Source organism: Culex quinquefasciatus, chromosome 3, assembly GCF_015732765.1.
Source record: "Culex quinquefasciatus strain JHB chromosome 3, VPISU_Cqui_1.0_pri_paternal, whole genome shotgun sequence".
Taxonomy (NCBI): domain Eukaryota; kingdom Metazoa; phylum Arthropoda; class Insecta; order Diptera; family Culicidae; genus Culex; species Culex quinquefasciatus.
In genome coordinates, this window is record NC_051863.1 from 157225317 (window position 1) to 157247523 (window position 22207).

General features: G+C 38.0%; 1 protein-coding gene across 6 annotated transcripts in view; it reads right to left on the minus strand.

Moving 5' to 3' along the window:
- LOC6036270 (UDP-N-acetylglucosamine--peptide N-acetylglucosaminyltransferase 110 kDa subunit) overlaps nucleotides 1-22207 on the minus strand; it is a 62490-nt gene that overhangs the window by 31570 nt on the left and 8713 nt on the right. For 2 of the 6 annotated variants that reach the window (XM_038261615.1, XM_038261613.1), the window contains exons 2-6: nucleotides 17929-18193; nucleotides 9882-10092; nucleotides 9276-9459; nucleotides 9136-9204; nucleotides 1654-1850 (exon numbers count right to left, since the gene is read on the minus strand). In XM_038261615.1, the coding sequence (XP_038117543.1) occupies nucleotides 1654-1850; nucleotides 9136-9204; nucleotides 9276-9459; nucleotides 9882-10092; nucleotides 17929-18121 (854 nt within the window). In that variant the 5' untranslated portion in view covers nucleotides 18122-18193. The other 4 variants (XM_038261618.1, XM_038261614.1, XM_038261617.1 and 1 more) reach the window with 4 other exon arrangements.

Sequence of the window (22207 nt, forward strand, 5' to 3'; positions counted from 1 at the left end):
CGATGATTACATGGCACAGGCACACACAATGTAGATTCGGTTCGGTGGAGAGTTGTTCCGCCAATCGATCCAATATTGGCCGGATGAGCGCGCGCACACAGTCCTAGGATGTAGATGGAGGAAACCTACACAAACGGATTTCCCCCGAAATTTGCCAATGATGAGCGGGACATGATTGAACTTTGTTTGAAAGAATTTCCGCTCGGGGTGAAGCAAAACTTTTCCACGTGGGCGTTTATCTGAGTGGCTGTGACCTTAACCGAAAATGGCAAATATTTCAATTTCATAATTCCAGGGGCGGTTTGAGTATATTGTTTGATGTTGTTACGAACACGTGCGGGAAATTTATCATAATGCATACAACTCGACTTAATTGTAGGTTTGATATTTTTACCTTGAATAAACTGCTAATTAAACATTATCAAATAACACCTGGTAACAATATTCCAAACAAATCAAATTCCATCTCCACAAAATCGATCCCCAGGCGATACGACTCAACTCATTTTTAATCGCCAAAAGCTTCACAGCCTTGTTTGGTGATGTTTTGTAGACTTTGCCAAATATTCCCGACCACGTACAGAACCGCCCCTGATGAAAACTAACGTCCCATTTTGGAACATGACCAATTTTGCTCGCTCCGATGATGGTTTGTTGGAAATAAACACAATGTTCGTGAGGGGGAGCGTAAATTAATTGATGATATGTTTGTGTATCCCCTCTGCCTTGTCCCATGCGGGATGTTTGTGGTTTGTGTCGAGGAATGTGACACATTTCTTACGGTTTAATTGCATCCATATTTATCTGGGTCATTCCGGTTTGCGGCGATTTTATGTTTGAACTGTCCATCGCACTGACGATTGCATACATTCTAATCTAATCTAATCGAACACAAGCGCAGCCAGTCCGAAGAAAGCATCCGGGAAGAACTTATGGTTAGATTACGCCTCAAGTTCTTTCTTGTCATTATTAATGATTGCAGTACTTTCGAGAACCCCCGAAGTGTATTACACTCATTAAAGCGGCCCGGCCTACTGCGTTGCATTAACCGCATGAGACAGATTCTATGAACGGATCCCACATTTCATAGAACCAACAGGGGAAGAAGAAGCCGGGGACATACCGTACCAACCGGTTCGAGTTATTTATAGATTATAATGGTGTGTGGTGTGTAGGGGTATCGTTGTGGAAGGGATTGTTGTATTATATAGTAAATGACCTTGTGACATTATTTCACCACTACGGATTAATTCACTCAAGGGGTGTCAACCCCTCGGTGGCCGAGTGGCTAGAGCATCTGACTACCAATCCAAAGGTGTGAGTTCGAATCCCACCTGATTCCATGCGTTTTTTTTCATATTCAAAGTTCAATTATAGTCGAATAATTTCAAGGAGACCGGTCGGGAATCGAACCCGGAACCTTCCGCTTATGAGGCGGGAGCCGTAGCCATTAAGCCACGGGCCGGTCCTAACTGACGATTGCATACATTTGGGGTAAATTTATCTCTGTTTTGAATGATTAAAGCATTCGAGAGCGAACCAGAGAAAACAATTGTGAGAGTCGCTCTTTTGCTTACTGTCTTGCGCTTGTCCTTGTCATCAAAAGCATCATTCTCAAGTTAAACAACAATATTAAAACAATAAATCACTCACCGATCGAAGATCCGGGCCTCCTTCAGCACGTTTCCGAGGTTGATGTACGCGTCCAGGAAGTTCGGATCGAGCGCGACGGCCTTCTCAAAATGGTGGATCGCCAGCCAGATCTCGCCCTGGGCGTTGAACACGCAGCCCAGGTTGCTCCAGGCCACGGCAAAGTCCGGCCGGGTTTCGATGGCCTTCAGGTAGCATGCCTAGTTTGTTTGTGTGTGATTGTTTCGTGAATTTTTGAATGCATTTGATGTGCGTTTTTGGCACAGTTTTTTTTTCGTTTGTATGAGGATCGACGGGGAAATGGAATTTCGTTACAATTTGTCAGCGGGGAATTCGAGGGAGGAAAAAGGAGCAAGAAAAAAAGAAATAAACGAATTAGTACTTTTTTGTCGACAGTGTTGCCAGGCGATACGAAATGAAATCAAATGAAAAAATGGAAACGATCAATTCGATTAAAATCTGCCCGAAACGCTACACATCGACAGTCTAATCCACCATATCTGCAGAGGGGGAGAGAAAAGATGACACAGGGCACATGGCGAACAGGAAATCAACGAAGGATGCTCCGGAGGAATATCTAAATATAGAATTTAAATTCAACGCGATGGAGTGTTTTGATTTTTCTTACGTTCCTCAGAACAAAAGGAGAATCTGACTGTTTGTTCACATCTTAATAAAACAAAAATACACATTTGTAATGCACACACCTCGGAAACAAACAAAAAAACAGTCAGCTTATCCAGTGTCCCCAACTCAAGAAAAATAAAAACAAAGAAATTTGCGAATTGCAAACTTAAAAATAGAATCACTCCACATTATTTTCTTCTTGAGAACGCTCTCATTGGAAAAATAACGACACAAAAAAAACTATAACACAAAAACCAAACGCGGCAACCCTCTCCAAAGACGCCTAGCATTATGGGAAAGTTCAACACTTGGTGAGATTAAAACGCAACTATTAACTTTTGAAGATACTTGGTTGATGGTTTTTTTTTCTGCAAACGACGACGAAATGGCAACGGTTTATCGGATGAGAACAATGACACAGCTGGAAAGTTCTGAAAATGTTTGCCAACATGAGGTAAAGATTTTAGTTGAAGAAATTGAGTTAATGTTTAAAATTTTAGCAATTTGAAGTAGCAAGAACGATGCGGTGCAGGAAGAGACTTTTCAACTATTTGCTGGAAGATATTTGATTGGCAGACGTTTTGGCAAAAAAGGAAATCAAAATTAGTTTAAATTATTTCTGCTGATTGTTAATTATTTCAAATTAAATTGTTATAATCTGACAGAATACAAAATATGTCCATTAGAGACATCATGAATGTTTTGCAATATAGTTTTGAATTCTTCAAAAAATCATTTAAATCAGAAATATTAAAAAAGTTATACAAAGTTAATTGGAAAAATCTTTTTTGAAAACATAACGTTTGGTGAAAATCAAATCTCTAGTATGCAATAAGTCGTAAGAGATTCCTAAAAAGTGTTTTCGAGTGACGAAGACGAACGACGAACTGACTTTCAAAACTTTTTTTTTTCGTAAAATCGCAATAACTCGTGATGTTTATTAGCAAACCCCTTATGTCTACATATTAAAATTTTTGTAATTGTCTACTCTACAACTTTGTAGAACACTGTTACACTCTAAAAAATAACCCTGCAAAGTTATAAAAACACGCAATTTTAAAATGAAAAATTTTGTTCTAAATGAAAAAATTACCCTTCTCGGTCAATGTAGATTCGAAAAGTACATTAAATTTCCCATAAAATGACATGTTCCAAAAAATATAAAATTTGAAATAACCATCAATGGTATCCACATTTGAATGAAAAAATGTGTTAAAATTTGATGTAATGAAAATTTTATTTTTCGCGACAAACCCCTTTTGCGGTACGGGACTAAACCATTTAGTCACCTTAGGAGAAGGGGGAGGGGGGTATGCGATTGTCCACGCTCCTTACATATTTTTGTGGAATTGAGAAAACCAAGGTTTGTTTCAACGCAAAATCGGCGTTGATTATATTCAACAATTTTTTTGAAACAAACCTCGTACAGGCTGATTCTACAAAACATTTTTCTGCGTGTATTATTAATGCACTTTTTGTAGACCGGATCTCAGATATTTTGATGAAAATTTTGTCCGGAATTCCCATGCGACTTATCGTTGGATAGTTAATCAAAAGACCGTTCCAATGCGTAGGGGCAGAGGGGCAGAATTGCCCGCCTAAGTAAAATGCGCCAAAAATCATAGAAAAACATACGAATTTATAAATTCAGTGTAGTAGGCTCATGCTTTGGGATGTTCCCTTCAATGTTATATACTTGGATGATGAAAATTTTTAGCTTAAAACTATTTTTGAACCACTTAAAAAAAATGTTTTGTCGACAACTTTTCCAGGGTGCGGGGCAGAATGGACCATGGGGCAGAATGGGCCACCCTTGGTTTTGGGCTTTAGAATGGATTTAGCCCAACTGTAAGGCAAGAGGGTCTTATAAAGGTCGTCAAATGACATCACCACACCGAAAACAACGTTTGAATTCATTGTATTTTTCGAATTATGAGCAAAAATGTAAATTTATTGACATAACCACGCAAATGTTGTTTATTTCGAGGTTCTTAAATAAGCTTTCTCGAAAGCTAGATTGTTTGAAAAAGTTTGTTCAATGTTTATAATGTTATCAGAAGCTATTACGATGGTAATCAAACAACAACGGAACCTTCAAATCATTTAGAGGCTTGGTGGTAGAAGTGTTAAATTAAAATCCACTTGGGGGCAGAATGGACCACCCTTTTCCTGCCTTATAAAAACAATCAAAAATGATGAAATTTGGATTAAATGGATTATTTCACTCCTGGTAGCAAAACATTGAAGATTCATATCCCTAACTACCCTTGGGTTGGGTCTCGTGGCGCAGGGGTAGCGGCTTCGGCTGCCGATCCCGATGATGCTATGAGACGCGGGTTCGATTCCCGCCTTATCCACTGAGCTTCTATCGGATGGTGAAGTAAAACGTCGGTCCCGGTTTCTCCTGTCTCGTCAGAGGCGCTGGAGCAGAAATCCCACGTTAGAGGAAGGCCATGCCCCGGGGGGCGTAGTGCCAATAGTTTCGTTTTTTTTCCCTAACTACCCTATCAATAGTTGTAAGCACATAAGTACACTGCAATGTGAAGATCTTACTACCAAAGTAAGTGGTATGAAAAATTAGTAAAATTGATAAAACACTGAAAAACACCGCCCGAAAAAGGTAACCACTTTTGGCTTCATTTGCCAAACAAGATTTGGATAATGTTATTTTGCCATCAAGTTAAACTCATTTGAGTTCTTGTGGTGTGTCCAAAAATCAGCAAAATCTGGTATCCGTTTGTTTGTCAACAAAGCTGCAGCTGGATGGTAACAGGTTTTGACATTTTTAAGCTCGCTCCGCCTGTTTCGATGGACATTGAGCCGAAGGTCAATAGGGAAAATAGCGTCCTAATGCCCAATACATTTTTTTTGAACGTACAGCGATAAAAAAAACACGACTAAAACCATCCTAATCCATCTAATTCGACTATTATATCTATTTAAAAAAGTTATTTGTCGAAATTTTTTAGAGGCTGATAACTTCCCATTGAGCAGTTAATTACTTTATTTTAGATGAAAACATGTTTAAAATCTGTAATTTACCGTGACGATATGCCAACCTAAGGTGAACGATGGAATTGGATCCTAAAATGAAGCTTAGATTGCTGATATTATTGTTTACAGCGATAAAGCTTATTTTTCTGAGTGCAATGACCCTTTGTACGACCACAAAGAGTTTAAAATGGTTTTTTAAATCAATTTGGAAAAATCAACCTCGCGGTCCTCTTTGACAGAAAAGTTTCTACTAGACAGCTCGTTCCAAGGGGACCATAGTTGATCCATCGAAAAATTGTTGTCTTTTAAATATTTTTTTTTTTTGCATTAAAATGATAAAAAGTGATCAGAAATGGTTTTTAATCGTGTTTTTTACCGTTGTACATAAAAATTGCCATAGGGCTTTAATACCCAATTACGTACAGTTCCCCTATATTGTGCTAGGATTTGAATGTTCCATTACAATACTTGCTGCTTCTGCCGAACAGTGAAATAATTCTGCTTAAACAGTTCAAATACTTTGGCCCACATACTTTAGAAATTTGGGCACAAATTCAGTGTGTTTGTGTGAATAAAACAAGAGCAATTTTCAATTTGAAACAAAAGATCTAAGCAGTGTTTAATCACAGAGTAACCCAGAGGGAGCACTGGCATTTAATTTATGGTTGCGTTACGCGGTACATCGTGGTACATCGCCCCTTCAGCAAAATTTTGCTTGTCGTAACCCTCGGGGCAAACTGACGTTCAATGCGTTACATTTTTTTTCACAGCGATCTAGTCGGCTAGATGACATTTGAAGTTTGTCAAAAACTTTCACATTCCCAAAATCAACAAAGTTATTTTCTATGATGACTCTTAAATGTGAATTAAATAAAATTATAATTTGGAACAAAATGAAACAGAATATCAAAAAGATTGACACGAAAACTGTCTTGGTAATAAAGTGTGAGAATATTTTGCTGGAAGTGCTCTTACCTCTTACGGTGCACCATCCGATTGAAGTCGAATTTTCTACTTATGACCGAACGCTGTGTTGCAATTTTGGGTGACTTGTTGCCAGAATCGGCAAATACTGGGGTTTACTTTATAGTTTCTTGCCGAGCCGAAACAGCGTTTATGGCTGAAAAGCTCCTTAATTAAGACAAATAACTAGCTGATAAGTTCTTCAGCATTTTTTGACGAATAATGTCAAGGGAACAACAAAGATATGGAAGTGGTGACACAATGAATTTTGGAGGTAGGGGAAATTCTCGTATTTTTGGCAGGTTAACCGGGCTGGTAACGCTCAAAACATAACGCCACAAGCTGCTACGATTCCAAAGGGTAAAGCCGTAACGGAGCCAAACATTTCAATGACTTTTGTTCGGACTGCTCCCTCTGGATTACTCTGTGGTTTAATGTTTGAAATGAGCAGTTTTTTAATGCTGGATAATTTTAAAACAAATTAATTAGTTTAAAATAAACCATAATACGTAATATTGAATACCCACTCAGATTCAGAGATTCAGAGTTTCCTTCTCCTTTATTACCTTGGCAGTTGATTTGTTTGACTTTTTGAAGTACGTGCGATGTCACCATTTTGTTGAACAAAACATCTGAAAAAATACTTATCTAAATGCTGAAAAAATATCTAAAAAATAGCTGAAATTTATGGCTGTATCGGTTTGATTAGTTTAATAAAATATAGCATGAAATTTGAAGTAAATATTTACAATCAGCAGAAATAATTCTAAACATATATTAAATAATGTTGACTTATCTTGATCGATAAACATTGAAATGCAAAAGAAATTTATGTATGGCCAATTCGATCAAAATAAATCAAACATTATATTTTAAATCTTATAACTTATTATATGCAAAGATTTTTCAGATACCAAAAGAAGATTAAATGGTAAAGTTTTTGTCAAAGTTAACAGACATGATTTATCTATAAGTTAGTACTTTTCAAATCCCATACTTTATATCTGAAAAATCTTTGAATCATTTAAAAAAAACAAGTGCATGCAAAAAGTCTGCCAAATCAAACATCTCTCGCTGATCTTCGCTCCTGCTGCGCAATCGTCCGGATGCTGCTGCCCTGTGGACAATGTTTTATTATGTTTCTATTCTAAATCCAAGATAGACTTTTTTCAAAAATCTCCAGCTGTTTAGGTTTAATCTCAATATACTTTGTGTTAATCGTGGTCAAAAAAGTTCCTTTTTTTAACATTCAGTCTCCCACCGGTAAAAATGGGGCTAGCGAAAATTGGATCAAATCTAGCGAACAAGAGACAACACGAGATTTCAACTGAACGCAACTCGACAAAGGACCAAATTTAGAGATTAAACGTAATACATTTTTTTTTGTGTGTGAAATGGATGAAGGTTTTAAGGTTCGTTTTAAAAGAAGAAATAATTTAAAACATCCATCCATTTATATTTGCGTGACATGATTATTAAAGTCGCGAATCACATTGGTAAAACCTTTTGTTACTGTTTTGAATGTAACAAAAAATATCACTTTTGTGAGCACAAACACCTAAATTTAAAGAAAAAAAAACACACACGCAGCGAAGGGGGAAACTGTTCTGGCCACATCTTTTGATTGGGGGGAGGGTAGAGTCGACAAATGAAATAAAATGTGTATAAATAAAATGGAAAGATAGAATAGAATTACATGCTAGCTTGTGTTTGACATTGGTTCGATTGGATGGGATGGGATGGAGGGGGGAGGGGGAGCGTTGCGTTGCCGGAATCGATCCTGTCGAAAGGTGAACACACAGCGACAGAAAGAGATAATCTGATTATTACGTACAAACAAAATTATCGAGAGTTCTCAATTCATGCAAGTGTTGCCAGTTTAAAGAATTTCCAATTATTTTGGTTGCCAGGTGAAATTATTTTTTCTAACTCCATTTGAATGATGTAATTTTTAAATAAATTTTGCATAGCTGTGTTGTTTCGACAGCATCGATTTGCTTTGTCCGTCGCAACAAAACAGTACGGGAATAAAGGAGTCAGCGCCAATCGTTGTGTTGTGCCAAACGCCCACGTTACATTACCTGTCGCTGCCGGACAACTCCAATTAGGGCTTAACTTAGGTCATATGAGGTATTACTATATGATGTGCATTCAAAGTGGCCGGCCTGGCCTGGAAGTCTGTCCCCGGAACAGCATGATGCTTTGTCCATTTCCACTCCCGGTTGAGGCGATTCACAAAATCAAGGCTTTTTTGCCTATGCTGTAACAAAAATAGCTCTGTGCTGCGAAGGAATACACTGAAATCATTTAGGCAAAAGTTTGATCAGTTGTTTTAAGGCGTTTTTTTTAAGAATGGTTTTTTATTTAACCAAAGAACGAGTTACTCTTGGAATGATTAGTGAATGAACTTAGGCGAAGTTTTATGTGGAAAATAAACCAAAGGTAAAATACATTCATCCAACGGTTTGCCATTCATCCAACGCAGCTGCACTTCATCTTTACTTGCGCCACTCGTCGATTGTGAACTCGTGTCTGGGTTTATGAGCAATCTAAACTCTTGAACTGATAAGGTAAACGAAACAGGTGCTGAAAACGGTAATCCGCCAACTCTCGTGAAACTTACCTCTTCCCACATGCAAAGCTTCCATGCGTCTTCAAGTCCTTCCCGTGGAATCGATTACCAGACTTATTTGATAAGAAGGAACATAAAACGCCCCATCAACGAGTCCACATTCGAACGCTGGGCAAGTTTGTGCCTCTTTCGCGAAATCTCCTCATCAACTCCCAAACACACGCACAAGTTTCCACAACACAATCGCAAACGCAAACAAAGAGTTCAACCAAAACTCGAAATCGCCAAACACCACGGTTCCGAATTGCTTCCGTCCGAATCCGACCTACCTTGGCCTCGTCCAGTCTGCCCAGCGCCTTCAGCAGGTTACCCAAGTCGCTCCGGACGCAGTAGAGATCCTTGAACAAAAAAGTGTCACAATTAGAAACAGCTCACTTCCGCGAAGCCCCGTAACAAAAAAAACCCTTACCGGATTGTACTGCAGCGCGGTCACGTACGCCTGGACCGCCTGCTCCATGTCGCGGGCGGCTACTAGTGCCGCGGCCAGGTTGATGTAGCCATCGATAAAGTCCGGCTTCAGGCGGACGGCGTGGCGGTAGTTTTCTAGGGCTTCCTGCAGCTGGCCGCGCTCCTTGTACACGTTGCCCAGATTGCTGGAAGAGGGAGTGGGGGTTAGAGGGCTTTAGAGTCGAACATGGAAGTGCAACGGGAACACGGAGCTAGTCACTGTGCAGGGTGACAAAACATCTTTTTGAACATATGGGTCGATCAACCTCTTGAAATCTACGCTTCGTAATCTCAAAAATGCAACATTTTATTTCAGAGTTGAGCAAGCTTGTCAATTTTAGTTACAAGTTCAAACCTTTTTCTCTACAAGAAAGGCAACAAAGTCTAACGACCTGGTCAAAATGATAAAAAAGAACAAAACAAACTAAATTAGCAGTACACAAAGCAAGCAGTAAGCATTTTTGCAATCGATCCCATCGTAGGTCACCTGTATGTGTACCACTTTGTGCACTTCTTCGCGCCCCAATAGCAATGTAACCCTTTCCGAAGCTATAGTTATCCCACTCACCTGTAGGCTTCCGCGAGCAGCGGGTTCTGCTTGATGGCCAGCGTCGAGAACTGGGCCGACTTGTCCAGCCGGCGACACTGGAAGTGAATCGAGGACAGCAGCAGCAGCACGCCGGTGTTGTTGCTCTCCTGGCGCCACAGCTGCATGCAGTGACGTTCGGCGTTTTCGTAGTCCACCGCCTGGTACTCGCGATGGGCCAGCTCGAGCAGGCCTGAAAGCAAAGAAGAAGAAAAAAACGGGAGTCAGTCAAACGTCGAACACCGTTCATTCTTTACGCATGCGAGTGGTCACTTGGAGACGTCACACGTCGTCGCAACTACAGTATCTTCTCTGGAAGCGACATTCGGCACGACGGGGACTGCATTATCCTTGACCCTGTTCCGTGCTGCCGATTTCTTTTGGCACCACTGTGATTCGGTTCATGCCGCACGAACTTCGTGTGTTTACTCAATATTTGGGGCGGAATATTATGCAACGATAGAATTCTTTTCTATGCAGAACTATATTGTTTTCCTGCGCAATGATGTAATATGCATACAGATACGAGGCAAGGCCATGAACTGATTATCAAATGAGCAAGTTTGCTGTTGACAAACTATGAAATAAAAAAAATGTGTAATCGATTGAAAACTGTTTAAGAAACATTTAATAACGTTGATTGTTCCATACTCAAAGAATTAAAACACTTCACAGAATCCGTAAAACAAAAAGCAAAATTCTCTTATTTAATTTGATTAGATTAGCTGTATCAGCATGAACCAGAGGCGTAACGTCCACCTGTTCAACCTGTTCATAGGACAGGTGATCATTTTGATTTCTAAAATGAAGGAAGAATTAAAATATGTTCATTAAAATAATTGAACATTTGTCTTGGAATCGTGAAAAAGCTGAGAGCAGTTGTGTCATAGAACGCTCAGTGAAAACCTAACGAGTTCCCATACAACGCATCTAAAAAATACACTGAAAGCCCTCCCATTTGTACACGCTGCAAGGTTCAAAGAGAGAGAGAGAGAAAAGTCCATATTTTCCATAACAACTGATAATTTGTTGAATTTTTTTATTAGGTTGTGTTTTTAATTTTATTTAATGGATTTATATTGAGATGAGATGCAGTAAAATAACTAAATAATATCTGATTTGTTATACTTAACTAACGATATTTTTTGTGGCTCTCAATTCAAAATTTGTTATATGCTTAAAAAGTTCATATTTATAATAAATGCAACAATAATCTTTAAACAACGTCCAATCGATTGAACGAGTTTTTGTTAAATGAAAATTTTAATTTTCATCAATTTTATTTTTTCCTCAATTTTTTTAGAGAAATTTACAAAAGAAACGTAAAATACAATTTCAATTGTTTTGGTCAGGAAGCTAGAGAACGCGGTTTCAGGATTAGAGTGGTCAATATCCGGAATGTATGCTTAGTGCGAATAATGAATAATTTTTGACCTAATCTAACCCTGGGTGCTTAAAAGTGGTTCGCAAAACGCCCCCAATTTTGAACTGTCAATTTACTGTTCGCCAAAAGTAGAGAGTATTATTATCGATCATTAAAAATTGTTGTTTAGCAAAAATGAAAAATGTGTGGCTTTTGATGACCTGAAGTAGAAGTTGAGAAATCTTAAGAAATTTGAAAGCAAGATCGTCATATTTTAAATTATGAATGGAAGTTGTTTATGGAGTCGATGCGGTTGTATCCATGCAGAAGCTGTCTTTATCGTTTGGTTCCATTTAAAAACCTAGTGTTTTAGTGAAAATCTTCTTCGCTTCGCTAGAACTAGCGATGTTCATTTGCTGGACCAGAAAGAGCAGCAGGATTCCAAAATCAGCCAGGGAATTTGCGACATCGCTGACACTCTCACCGCAGTTTTATGTCACCCGTAAAAATGAAAAACCTCTCCTAGCCGATCGAAACATGAAAACATACACAATTTTCCAGCAAAAAATATCAAAAACTATACAAAATAAAACACGTACTACTGATTATAAAACAGTTAATTTATAATTAAGAAAAAAGTCATGCTTGTGCTTGAACAGCCTCCTACTTTGTAGATGTAAACAAAGTGGGATCATTCGAAAATCACGTTACGCATTTTCTCTATTCATCACCCAGATCTAACCTAAGCGAACATAAGTGCATCTCCAGCGCTGGGTGCAAACATCGAAGCAAAGCTAATTTGCACCCGACGTCAACCCCATCGCGGTACCTGTCGCGGTAGCAAATTTGCTCTTAGTTCTTCGGGATTTCACTTTGCTACCCGGTATTCTGCCTGTTTGCTACCGCATCAAATGGAATTATGCACGGAAAATCGAATCAAGCACAGATTTTTTTTTAAATTAAAAAATTTAAAAAAAAGTTAAAAAATTTAAAAAAATTAAAAAACTCAAAAAATTTAAAAAAATAAAAAAATTAAAAAATATAAAAAAAAAATTAAAAAAATTAAAAAAATTAAGAAATTTAAAAAATTTAAAAAATTCAAAAAATTTAAAAAAATTAAAAAAAATAAAAAATTTCAAAAATTTTAAAAATTTAAAAAAATTAAAAAAAAATTAAAAAATTTAAAAATATAAAAAATTTAAAAATAATAGGAAAAATACAAAAAATAATTTAGGCCGTTGCAAATATTTTTTGAAGTTTATGTCCCTCGACTCTGGTCCAGGTTGAGGGGGCAAAACAAAATATAAATTGGAATAACAAGCTATGTTCTCAACAATTGAATGAAAAAAGTGTTTTAAAATTATTTTTCAAAATATCTAATTATTGAAGAGATTTTTTTTCGCCGAAAAAAAACTTTTTGCGGTGCTGTACATTGGAATTCCACAAAAATTGAAAATATTTTTGACCGAACCCAGACATGCTTAATATGATTTGAAACGCAGGAAAATGCATTTCTAATTGTTTTCAGTTGGAAGGACTTATATTTCCTTTAAAATTTGGAAATTTTTTGAAAACATATTTTTTTGCCGCCTGGTTTTTCGAACCGGGGGCGACATAAACTTTGAAAAATATGTGCAATAGCCTAAAATAATTGAAAAAAATATTATTTTTTTTAATTAAAATTTTGTTAAAGTAAAAAAAATAAATTTTAAATTTTTAAACTTTTGAATTTTTGAATTTTGGAATTTCTGAATTTCTGAATTTTTGAATTTTTGAATTTTAGAATTTTTGAATTTCTGAATTTTTGAATTTTTAAATTTTGGAATTTTGGAATTTTGGAATTTTGGAATTTTGGAATTTTGGAATTTTGGAATTTTTTGAATTTTTGAATCACCCACAAGAGCAGACATAGAAAATCTCCGAAACACGCATTCAAAACTTTGCCCCCGGCTTGCCGGTACTTGTCGGGTATCAGAAAATGAGTACCCGACAGGTACCGACACATATTTTTCTTCTACAGATCCACTTGAGATCAAATTTGATACTTGCTTTGCTACGCGCGGTGGGAGACTCGGGGGCAAACTCGAGAGCAAATTAGGTGGGACTCAAATCGGGTAGCAAATGGTTTAACTTTCGACATTTTCGAAAAATGAAATTCTTTGAAATTTTCAATAGGATTAAAAAGTTTAATGAACTTCTAGCATTTCTAGGCATGAATCAACACATAATTATTGATTTTGAAGGTAAACGAGAGCAAAAAATGATAAAAAACCCATATTTGCCCCCCGCGGTGGGCTTGTTTCGGTGGCAAATTTGCTACCCTAGCTGTGGGGATGACGGAATTTTTTCAAGGTGGCAAATTTGATCTCGGTATTCATGAGCTGGGTGCAAATTTGATTTGCACCCCAGCGCTGGAGATGCCCTAAGAGAATAGAGATCTCCACGGTTTCTCTCACGCACACCACGATTCTGTATTAGTATTTGTATTTAAAGTATAGAGATATCCACGCGCGAGAGTGTGTTAGTTTGTAACAAAATTTACACGCAGACATAGGCAAATCGAGTAGAATGATTCGTCTGTCAAAATCAGCTGTGTCCTTTGTTATACCACGAGCACGTGGTAAACAGCTGTTTTTTACAGACGATTGGTCTACTCGATTTGCCTATAGAGATCTCCACGGTTTCTCTCACGCACACCATGTTTCTGTGTTAGTATTTGTATTTAAAGTATTGTTTTGGTTTTGAACGATTGTGATTGGCTGAATTCCAAGCAGCTGATTTTGTTTACACTTTTTTTACGCAGACATAGGCAAATCGAGTAGATCAATCGTCTGTAAAAACCAGCTGTTTACCACGTGCTCGTGGTATAGCAAAGAACACAGCTGATTTTGACAGACGAATCATTCTACTCGATTTGTCTATGTCTGCGTGTAAATTTTTTACAAACTTACACACTCTCGCGCGTGGATATCTCTATGTCTGCGTAAAAATAGTGTAAACAAAATCAGCTGCTTGGAACTTAGCCAATCACAATCGATCAAAACCAAAACAATAGAGATATCCACGCGCGAGAGTGTGTTAGTTTGTAACCAAATTTACACGCAGACATAGGCAAATCGAGTAGAATGATTCGTCTGTCAAAATCAGCTGTGTCCTTTGTTATACCACGACCACGTGGAAAACAGCTGGTTTTTACAGGCGATATGTCTACTCGATTTGCCTATGTCTGCGTAAAATTAGTGTAAACAAAATCAGCTGCTTGGAATTCAGCCAATCACAATCGATCAAAACCAAAACAATACATTAATTACAAATACTAACACAGAATCATGGTGTGCGTGATAGAAACCGTGGAGATCTCTATAGAGATCTCCAGAGTTTCTCTCACGCACACCATCATTCTGTGTTAGTATTTGTATTTGAAGTATTGTTTTGGTTGGTGATCATTTCTGTAATTTGAAAAGTATCTGTATCTGTTAAATTGCTAAGCTAAATCAGTTAAAGTTTCGGGGGTCGCTACCTGCCGGAAAAATCCTGAAGCAATTTGTTTCCCCGTACATTTTCGCGCTCAACAGCAACGATCTCACGAGAACTTGTCAAAGTGTGAGATTCTTGTAGGAAATTCAATTCCCTACAACTTTGTCGAATAGTGCAAAACATTCCGAGTTGATTCTTGTTTTAGTTTATTTATTTAGGAAAATTTGTTGTTTTGTACTTCATGTTTCATCTTTTGTCTTTTTTAAACATATCAAATCAGTCAGTTGCGGCCCACTATCTCTCAATCCCGGCTTTGATCTTAAAAAAATCACCAAAAATCAATGTTTCAACCATTTTTTGATTTTTTAAAAGCATTGGAAAAATAAAATTGCAGAAAATTTAAGGTTTTTTAAGTTTGCCTTGTTTTATGTTACTTTAACAATTTCAAGTATGCTTGTTTATTTATATATTTTGAGTCAAAATAGGTATGCAGTATTTTTACAGACTATGTATGATTCTTTGCATTTTATTACAATTTAAATGATAATGGAATCATTCAATAGCAAAAAATTAAAAAAAAACGTTACTTAATTCACCTTTAGGTGGTTAGTGCCTTCCTTTCATTTATAGAGTGATTACAATCCCCTAAAGTGTCCAAATTGTTTATGGATCTCCCCTAACGTGATCACAGCACCTAAGAGGTCATAACAAAAATAAGTGACGAGTAAAAAAAAAAAGACTTCCTACAGACTTTTTGTCCAGATTATACAGACACCGCCTTTCAGGAAAATGGCATCCCTCTACAAGGCTTTTTACGTGGTGATCAGACGGGACCATTTGAGGTTATGTAAATTCAGACCATTTTTTAAACTGCTTGTAATTTTAGATAGGTAAGTCAGATCTTAAAATTCTTAATTTACAAGAAAGGTCTTCTCATATGCTTTCTAAAAATATATAACATGTGAGGGTTTCATGAAAAAACCACCCTTTTTACCATAATTTTAATTTAATATGAAACAGTTTTTTTAACATAACTTTTGAAATACATGACAAAACTGCATGAATTTAAATAGCAACTTAGGGGAAGTTAAGACGGATCGATTAAAACCATTCCGGCCAAACTCGGTTGAGTCTGTGACAACATATTCCAGTGATATTGATTTGGTACACATGTTTACATACAGCCAAACACGCAGACATTTGCTCAGCTGGTGATTCTGAGTCGATATGTACAAATGAAGGTAGGTCTAGGAGGTCTAACTAAAAAGTTCGTTTTTCGAGTGATTTTATAGCCTTTCCTCAGTAAAGTGAGGAAGGCAAAAACAGCAACAAATTTAAAATGTCACTTTGAAAATACATAAAACTAAAATACGAAAAGGCAATGCAGCGAGGTGGTAGAACAAAACAAATACTATCAGAAACAAACACAAACTCAACAAGATAAGCAAATAAACATAGTCCAGCAAATAAAAAACTAAAAATTAAATAAGAAATATATAAAACAAGAGAAGTTAAGTTAGCAGAAAGCTGCAGAAATGGCAGTTGTCATTCTCATCTCAGAATTGATTGACGGAACTCAACAAGATTTTGTGAAACTAAATGAAACTAAAAAGCAAAATTTGTGCAGTTCATCAAAAAAGTCAACAATTCCAACGCGTTAGTTAACAAAACCCGTATTGTAAAAGTTTGACAACTTCAAAACGATCAGAATTAGGTTTTAAACATTTTTTTAGCAAAGTTTCACTGATTGAGAATTAAAAATATAAACTTGTAAAAACAGCGAAAATTATTACTAAACCAGTGGATTTTTTAAAGCAGGTACTAGACTATGACAAACGGTGTTTAAAAATCGATGACTTAATTAAATTGATTAAATTAGCGATTAATCGCTGCCTTTAACACCTAACGAATAAGACTGCTGAAAAAAGTCTTGATTCTCAAATCAAGGATTGCCACGACTAGCTGCCATTCTTCAAGTGCCAGCTTACAAACCAGTGAAAAAAAAACAGCGAAAATAATTTTTCTGCTGGCTGAGAAAATTGCATTTTTTCGATGGATTTAGCGAACTACACCGAATTTGGCGAAGGAATCACTACCAGTGTATAAAATAATTATTACCTAAATTATAATCCATATCAATGATTTTTTCTGTTATTTTTTTTTAAGGTGCTTTAACAAGCTATTTAAATCAAAACTTAGACATATTCTCCTGAATTGCTCTCCGTTGAAAGCTTCTCCAAATCATTAAATCGACAATGTTATATCTTGCAAAAGAACTATTTAACTCTTATAACACATAAACTGTATTATATAATCTTCCTTTCAGTAGTTCTGACGAATACAAGATGTATTGTCACAACAATTTTGTTTCAGGTCAACCTTTACAAATCAGCCTTCAAAAATGTATAAGTAAATCTTTCAATGTTCCTAAGGGGAACACCCGTGAAGAGTATCGAGGCCGGCATTTACAATGTGGATTAAGTGACAGTTCTTGATCAACTTAATGTTAACCTGTTAAGGTTAATGTTAACATTCCATAAGTTGTCTTCCTAAGGTGTCCTTCCCTTTACTAAGCAGTCTAAATCAGAAGGGAAATGATCACCAGTTGTGTTGGTCCGAGCCGGGATTTGAGCCCCGATCTATCGCTTACGAGGCGGAAGCGTTACCACTGGGCCAAGTGGCTCGGTCGACCCATTTAAAAAATGCCGGAAAATAAATCAAACAAGTTTTAATTTCAAATGCAATAAATAATGGTATGTTTGACTCGTAAACATGTTTTGTTTTATCTTAAATTTATTTTTATAGTACAAAACAAACCATTTTTGCTAAGCTTGAGATCCGAGTAAAGTTATTAGCTAATGCAATTTATGTTTTATCGTTTTTAAATGCGTGAACACGAGCTTGAAAAATTACAACTTCTTCAGTATGTAACGCTGAAGCCCTCCACAAACACTGTGTATAAGAAGACAGCAGCAAAGGAAAAAGTTCTTTGAATGCTTCATCGCTCGCCAGCATAAACTTGATTCCTTTTCATCGTGTTAGGAAAACCCATTACGTGACATTCCATCTGCTGCAGATTCTATAATTATATTCGCTAAACTGTGTATAGTGATACTGTACCACGATGCCGTGGGACCACAAACGCAAACATTTCAATATCCAAGAGAGCGGAAATAAAAAAAAACTCACCGACTGACGACAACTGCTGGGCCTGATCGATTTTAGCATTGTTCTGGACAACTTGCTGCTGCTGCTGCTGGACGACCTGGACAACGGTCTGTGGCGGCTGCTGCTGCTGGATGACCACCGTCTGGGGCCCTCCCTGCTGGGATGCCTGAGGCTGTACGACGGCCTGGGTGCCGCCCGGAACCTGTCCCTGCATTTTCGGCAAGACTTCTACCCTTCTGCGCTTTCGTATTTCAGCACCACTGGCGTAATTTGTAGCTAGCGCAATCTGTTCAGAGAAGCATTGAAGAGAAAATGTCACACAATTAGCACTTTTGTAAGGTTTTGCACAGTAGAGAATGATATCACCACGGTCACGACACGTGAAGAAACACACCTAGGTCACAAGTACTCGCGCTGAACTCACACTTGACCGTCAAGTTCAAACGCTGGGAATCGATTACGTGGAAAATTTTCAACTTTTCTCTAAAAGAGCACACGAAAAAAGGTGATTTTGATGCTGATTTCAGCCAATCGCCATATTATCCAAGTGTATATTCTCCCTTCCGTCACGGACTCACTCTATACTGCTCGGAGATGATGTGCTCCTTTGCTTTGCTTTGCGCTGGTCTGGTCTGACCTGGCCTGGCCTCGCCGTGGCTACCGTGTTAGAGAATGTCGGGGTTTGTATTGTAGAGAGCCCGTGCTCTATCCCACTCTAACAATCACGCGTCGTGGAACCAGCCACCGAAACGCAGTGCAGCAAAAGAGGAACTGTAGGGTACGGGTTTCTATTGTCGGCCCTTATCAACCAATGTTGGAAATATAACATAAAATCGAAACGTTTTAGTTCCTTGAATTAACCTTTTAGAAATTTTGTTCAAAATAGCCCACCCCGCCCTACCCGTCGAGGTACCGAAACGTGAGTGTGAGTTGACGCGCACGGAGACTCCTCTCTTTGCTATTTTGTTGGAATCGCGCGCACTATACTAGTACTACCAGCCAGCCAGCCGTCGATGTGGTTTGTGTGGGTAAAAAAAAACACAACACAAAAAATCCCCTCTCACTGTACCCTCTGCGTACGCTACTGCGCGTGGATTTCATTTTCGCAAAATAAAATAGAAAATGTGTGTTCCTTTGAATGAACATAATCGTTTCTTTCCGAATAAACCAGGCTACGGAAGAAATGAAAAAAAGAATTAAGCATGCTTGTGATGATTAGTTATAAGATTTCAGGACACTTCTCGTGTTAGTTTGTAATAGGTCGTAACAGCCTTGGTAAAAGCCATCCCTACCTCTGACACTTTTTAGATAGTTTCTCCAAAGTAAATTGAATTTCCACTGTTTTTCGGTAATGAGCATTACAAGGATTTTAAATTCATAAATTGATAGAGAACCGATCGAAAAACGACTACAAACATCACACCAACTTGAGACTTGTATTTCTTATAGATAGAATCTATATTCTACAAAGTTAGTATAGCATAGCATAACGGGTCTATACCACATATATTCTACATTTTCTGCAGGAAAGACTATTAAACAATGGTTATATTTAAACAAAACATTATCATTGAAATCACATGAAAATTATTATATTTATTTTTAATATAGAACATATATACCTAAAATGTCCTGACTTTTTTTTTATTATTAAGCATATCGATGCCAGTGTGCTCTCTTGTTCTATCTAGATAGGAATCCCAGTAATTTTAGTACAAGAGAGCACACGGGCATCGATATGTAGAAATTATGTGTGTTTCTCGCTTACTGCCATGGACATTGACATAAGGTGTTAAGGAGATACATAGAATGTTTACTTTTGCTTAGCTGTTGGTTGTTTTTTTTATTCGCTAATTTATTTTTATTAGGTCCTCTTCGGTATCGAGACCTGGATAGGACCGGGGATCAATTACATAAAAAAAATACACTACGGACATGGTGCCGACCACACTTTGCTGGTCCGAGCGGGTCTTGCAACTCCTCAGCCGCGCGGTAAACTCGTAGAACATCTTCCACAGCTCCCCAAGGAACATCTTCCACAGCTCCCCAAGGAACATCTTCCAGAGCTCCTCCATACTGTAAAGCACCTCGTCTCCTTTCGCCTTGGGTTGGCCACCGGCACCAGGGCCAGTGTTTCCTTGACTGCTTCCTGCATCAGCTGCGGATTGTGGGTCTGTTTTCTTCAGCTTATCCGGGTTCGGGACCGGAACCGGCAGCGGAGGGAAATCCGCCGCGGAGAACGACGGTACCACCGGACTCTGTTTGTCCTTCTTCCATGCTGGCGGTTTCGGCTTGGACGCCTGCTGCCTAGACTGGATGAACTACGCACGTTTGGGGCAACTACGGTCCAGACCCTCGTGAGATCCAGAGCAGTTAGCACACTTTTTGGGTTGAGTTACTTCGTCTTTACACTGTTCCGTTTTGTAGAATCGCCCCAGGGTTTATCCCACGGTGGACTTTTCCTTCCGCTTGATGGCCTTCACATCCTAAACATCAAGGTTATGATCCTCCTTGAGTCGATCCTTGATAATCTCCACATCCACTTCTGGGAGTCCTCGTAGAACGACCCGGTGGAATCGGTCGCTTCGTCGATCGTGCGTGCAGAATTGCACTTTGTACTGAAGCAGCAGCTCTCGAACGGTGTTAAATTCCTCCACGGAAAAACACGTCACTTTTATTCCGCTCCGGGTCAGCTTGTACTCCGGTTTCAATTTGCAGAGGGCCATTACATCCAGAAATCTGTTAAAGCCCAAGTTCGTTACCACCAGAGGTGGTTGCTTTTGATTACCGGCAGATTTTCTGGGTTCTGGAACCGCCGGGGCGTCTCCTCCTCCTGCTGCACTGGCATTGTTGTTGTTTTTGTCACCCGCTAGCGCGCTGAATTTGTTGCTGTTGAGCAGGGTCTTCTCAACGTTTTCTCCTTCGATGACGATTCCAGTGACCTCGCTGGACTTCTTCCGCTTCTTATTCCCGCGGACGGGCCGAAAATCTCCACCTCCATCCGTCAAAAACTCTCAAGCACGCGAGATGACAACACGAGCAAAACACGACTTAACTTGTCGCTTGCTGGCGACTGACTCAAACTCAAGCAAAACATTAGGTCTATTCCCGTACTGCAGAATTCTGCAATTCTGCACAAAAACGGCAGCAAAGCGTTCCCGTACTTTTCTGCAACAAAAGTAACTTTTCTTTCAGGCAGAACTTCTGCAGTGAGAGAGGTAGAAGTTGCAGTGAAACCATTCCCGTACTTTTCTGCAAGCTCTTTCTTCTCTTTCTTGTTGAAAAGTTACTGCAATTTGGTGTGATGGATGTTGAGTACACGCTTACATAAAATTTGCAAGTTGGGTGAAATCAAGCATTTTATTATTAGTTGTAATAATAAATGATATTGGGACAGATTTTTTTTATGTCTGGTTTTATTGAAAACGATTTTTTTATGTTTACGATTTCAGGCTTAATTCATTCATGTAAATGATAAAGCGATTTTTTTACCTGATAAAAACGGCTAGTTCTTCAACAAAACAAAATGCATTATAAAAAAAATTGTTTTAAAAACTTTTAAAAGACACATTTCTTTTGAGTTTAATAATTTCTAATAAATATTTGTTTAGGAATAATTTTTGATATTAAATTGATTTTGAATTTAGTATATATTTAGTTTCGTTTTCGTTTTCGTTTTACGGAGCAAGGTGGGGGACGTGGCCTCAAGTCAATCCAAGTCCGGTTTCTTGTGGAAAAAAGGGTAGTGGCCGAACTAGTATTGCATACCAAATGAACACCACCGGAAGATATAGGGGATCGGGAGGGGGAAGGTGAAAGAAAATTAGTGTAGGTGTGAGTGGTAAGAACTTGGATTGATTGAACGGTTACGTTTATCTAAATTTAAAACCTAATAAAGGAACTCTAAAGTAGTTATTCAAAAAAAAAAAACAAAACAAAAAACGCCCGGAATTCAAAGATACCCTATTATGCATTCCAACTCTAAATGGAATCCAAAAATAGCACTGGAAAACGAAAGATAAAATAACTTGTTCATGGAATACAAATCTTGATGTTAAAACCTCTAAACGGGGTTCTCGTCCTGTCACGTTCGTCAGTAGTCTTGTCGTACATTACACCTAGAAGCATTTCTGCCAAAACCTTAACTAAACTTTCTGAAATAACTTTAATCTTAAATCCCCAAAATTTTTAGTTACAAAGCCAAACATTCCTTTATCTTGCCTTTAAACCTGTCTTGCCGCTTCCAAAACCAATAAACATAAATGAACAGTTCCTATTTTATAAGTTATACAGGCGTCGT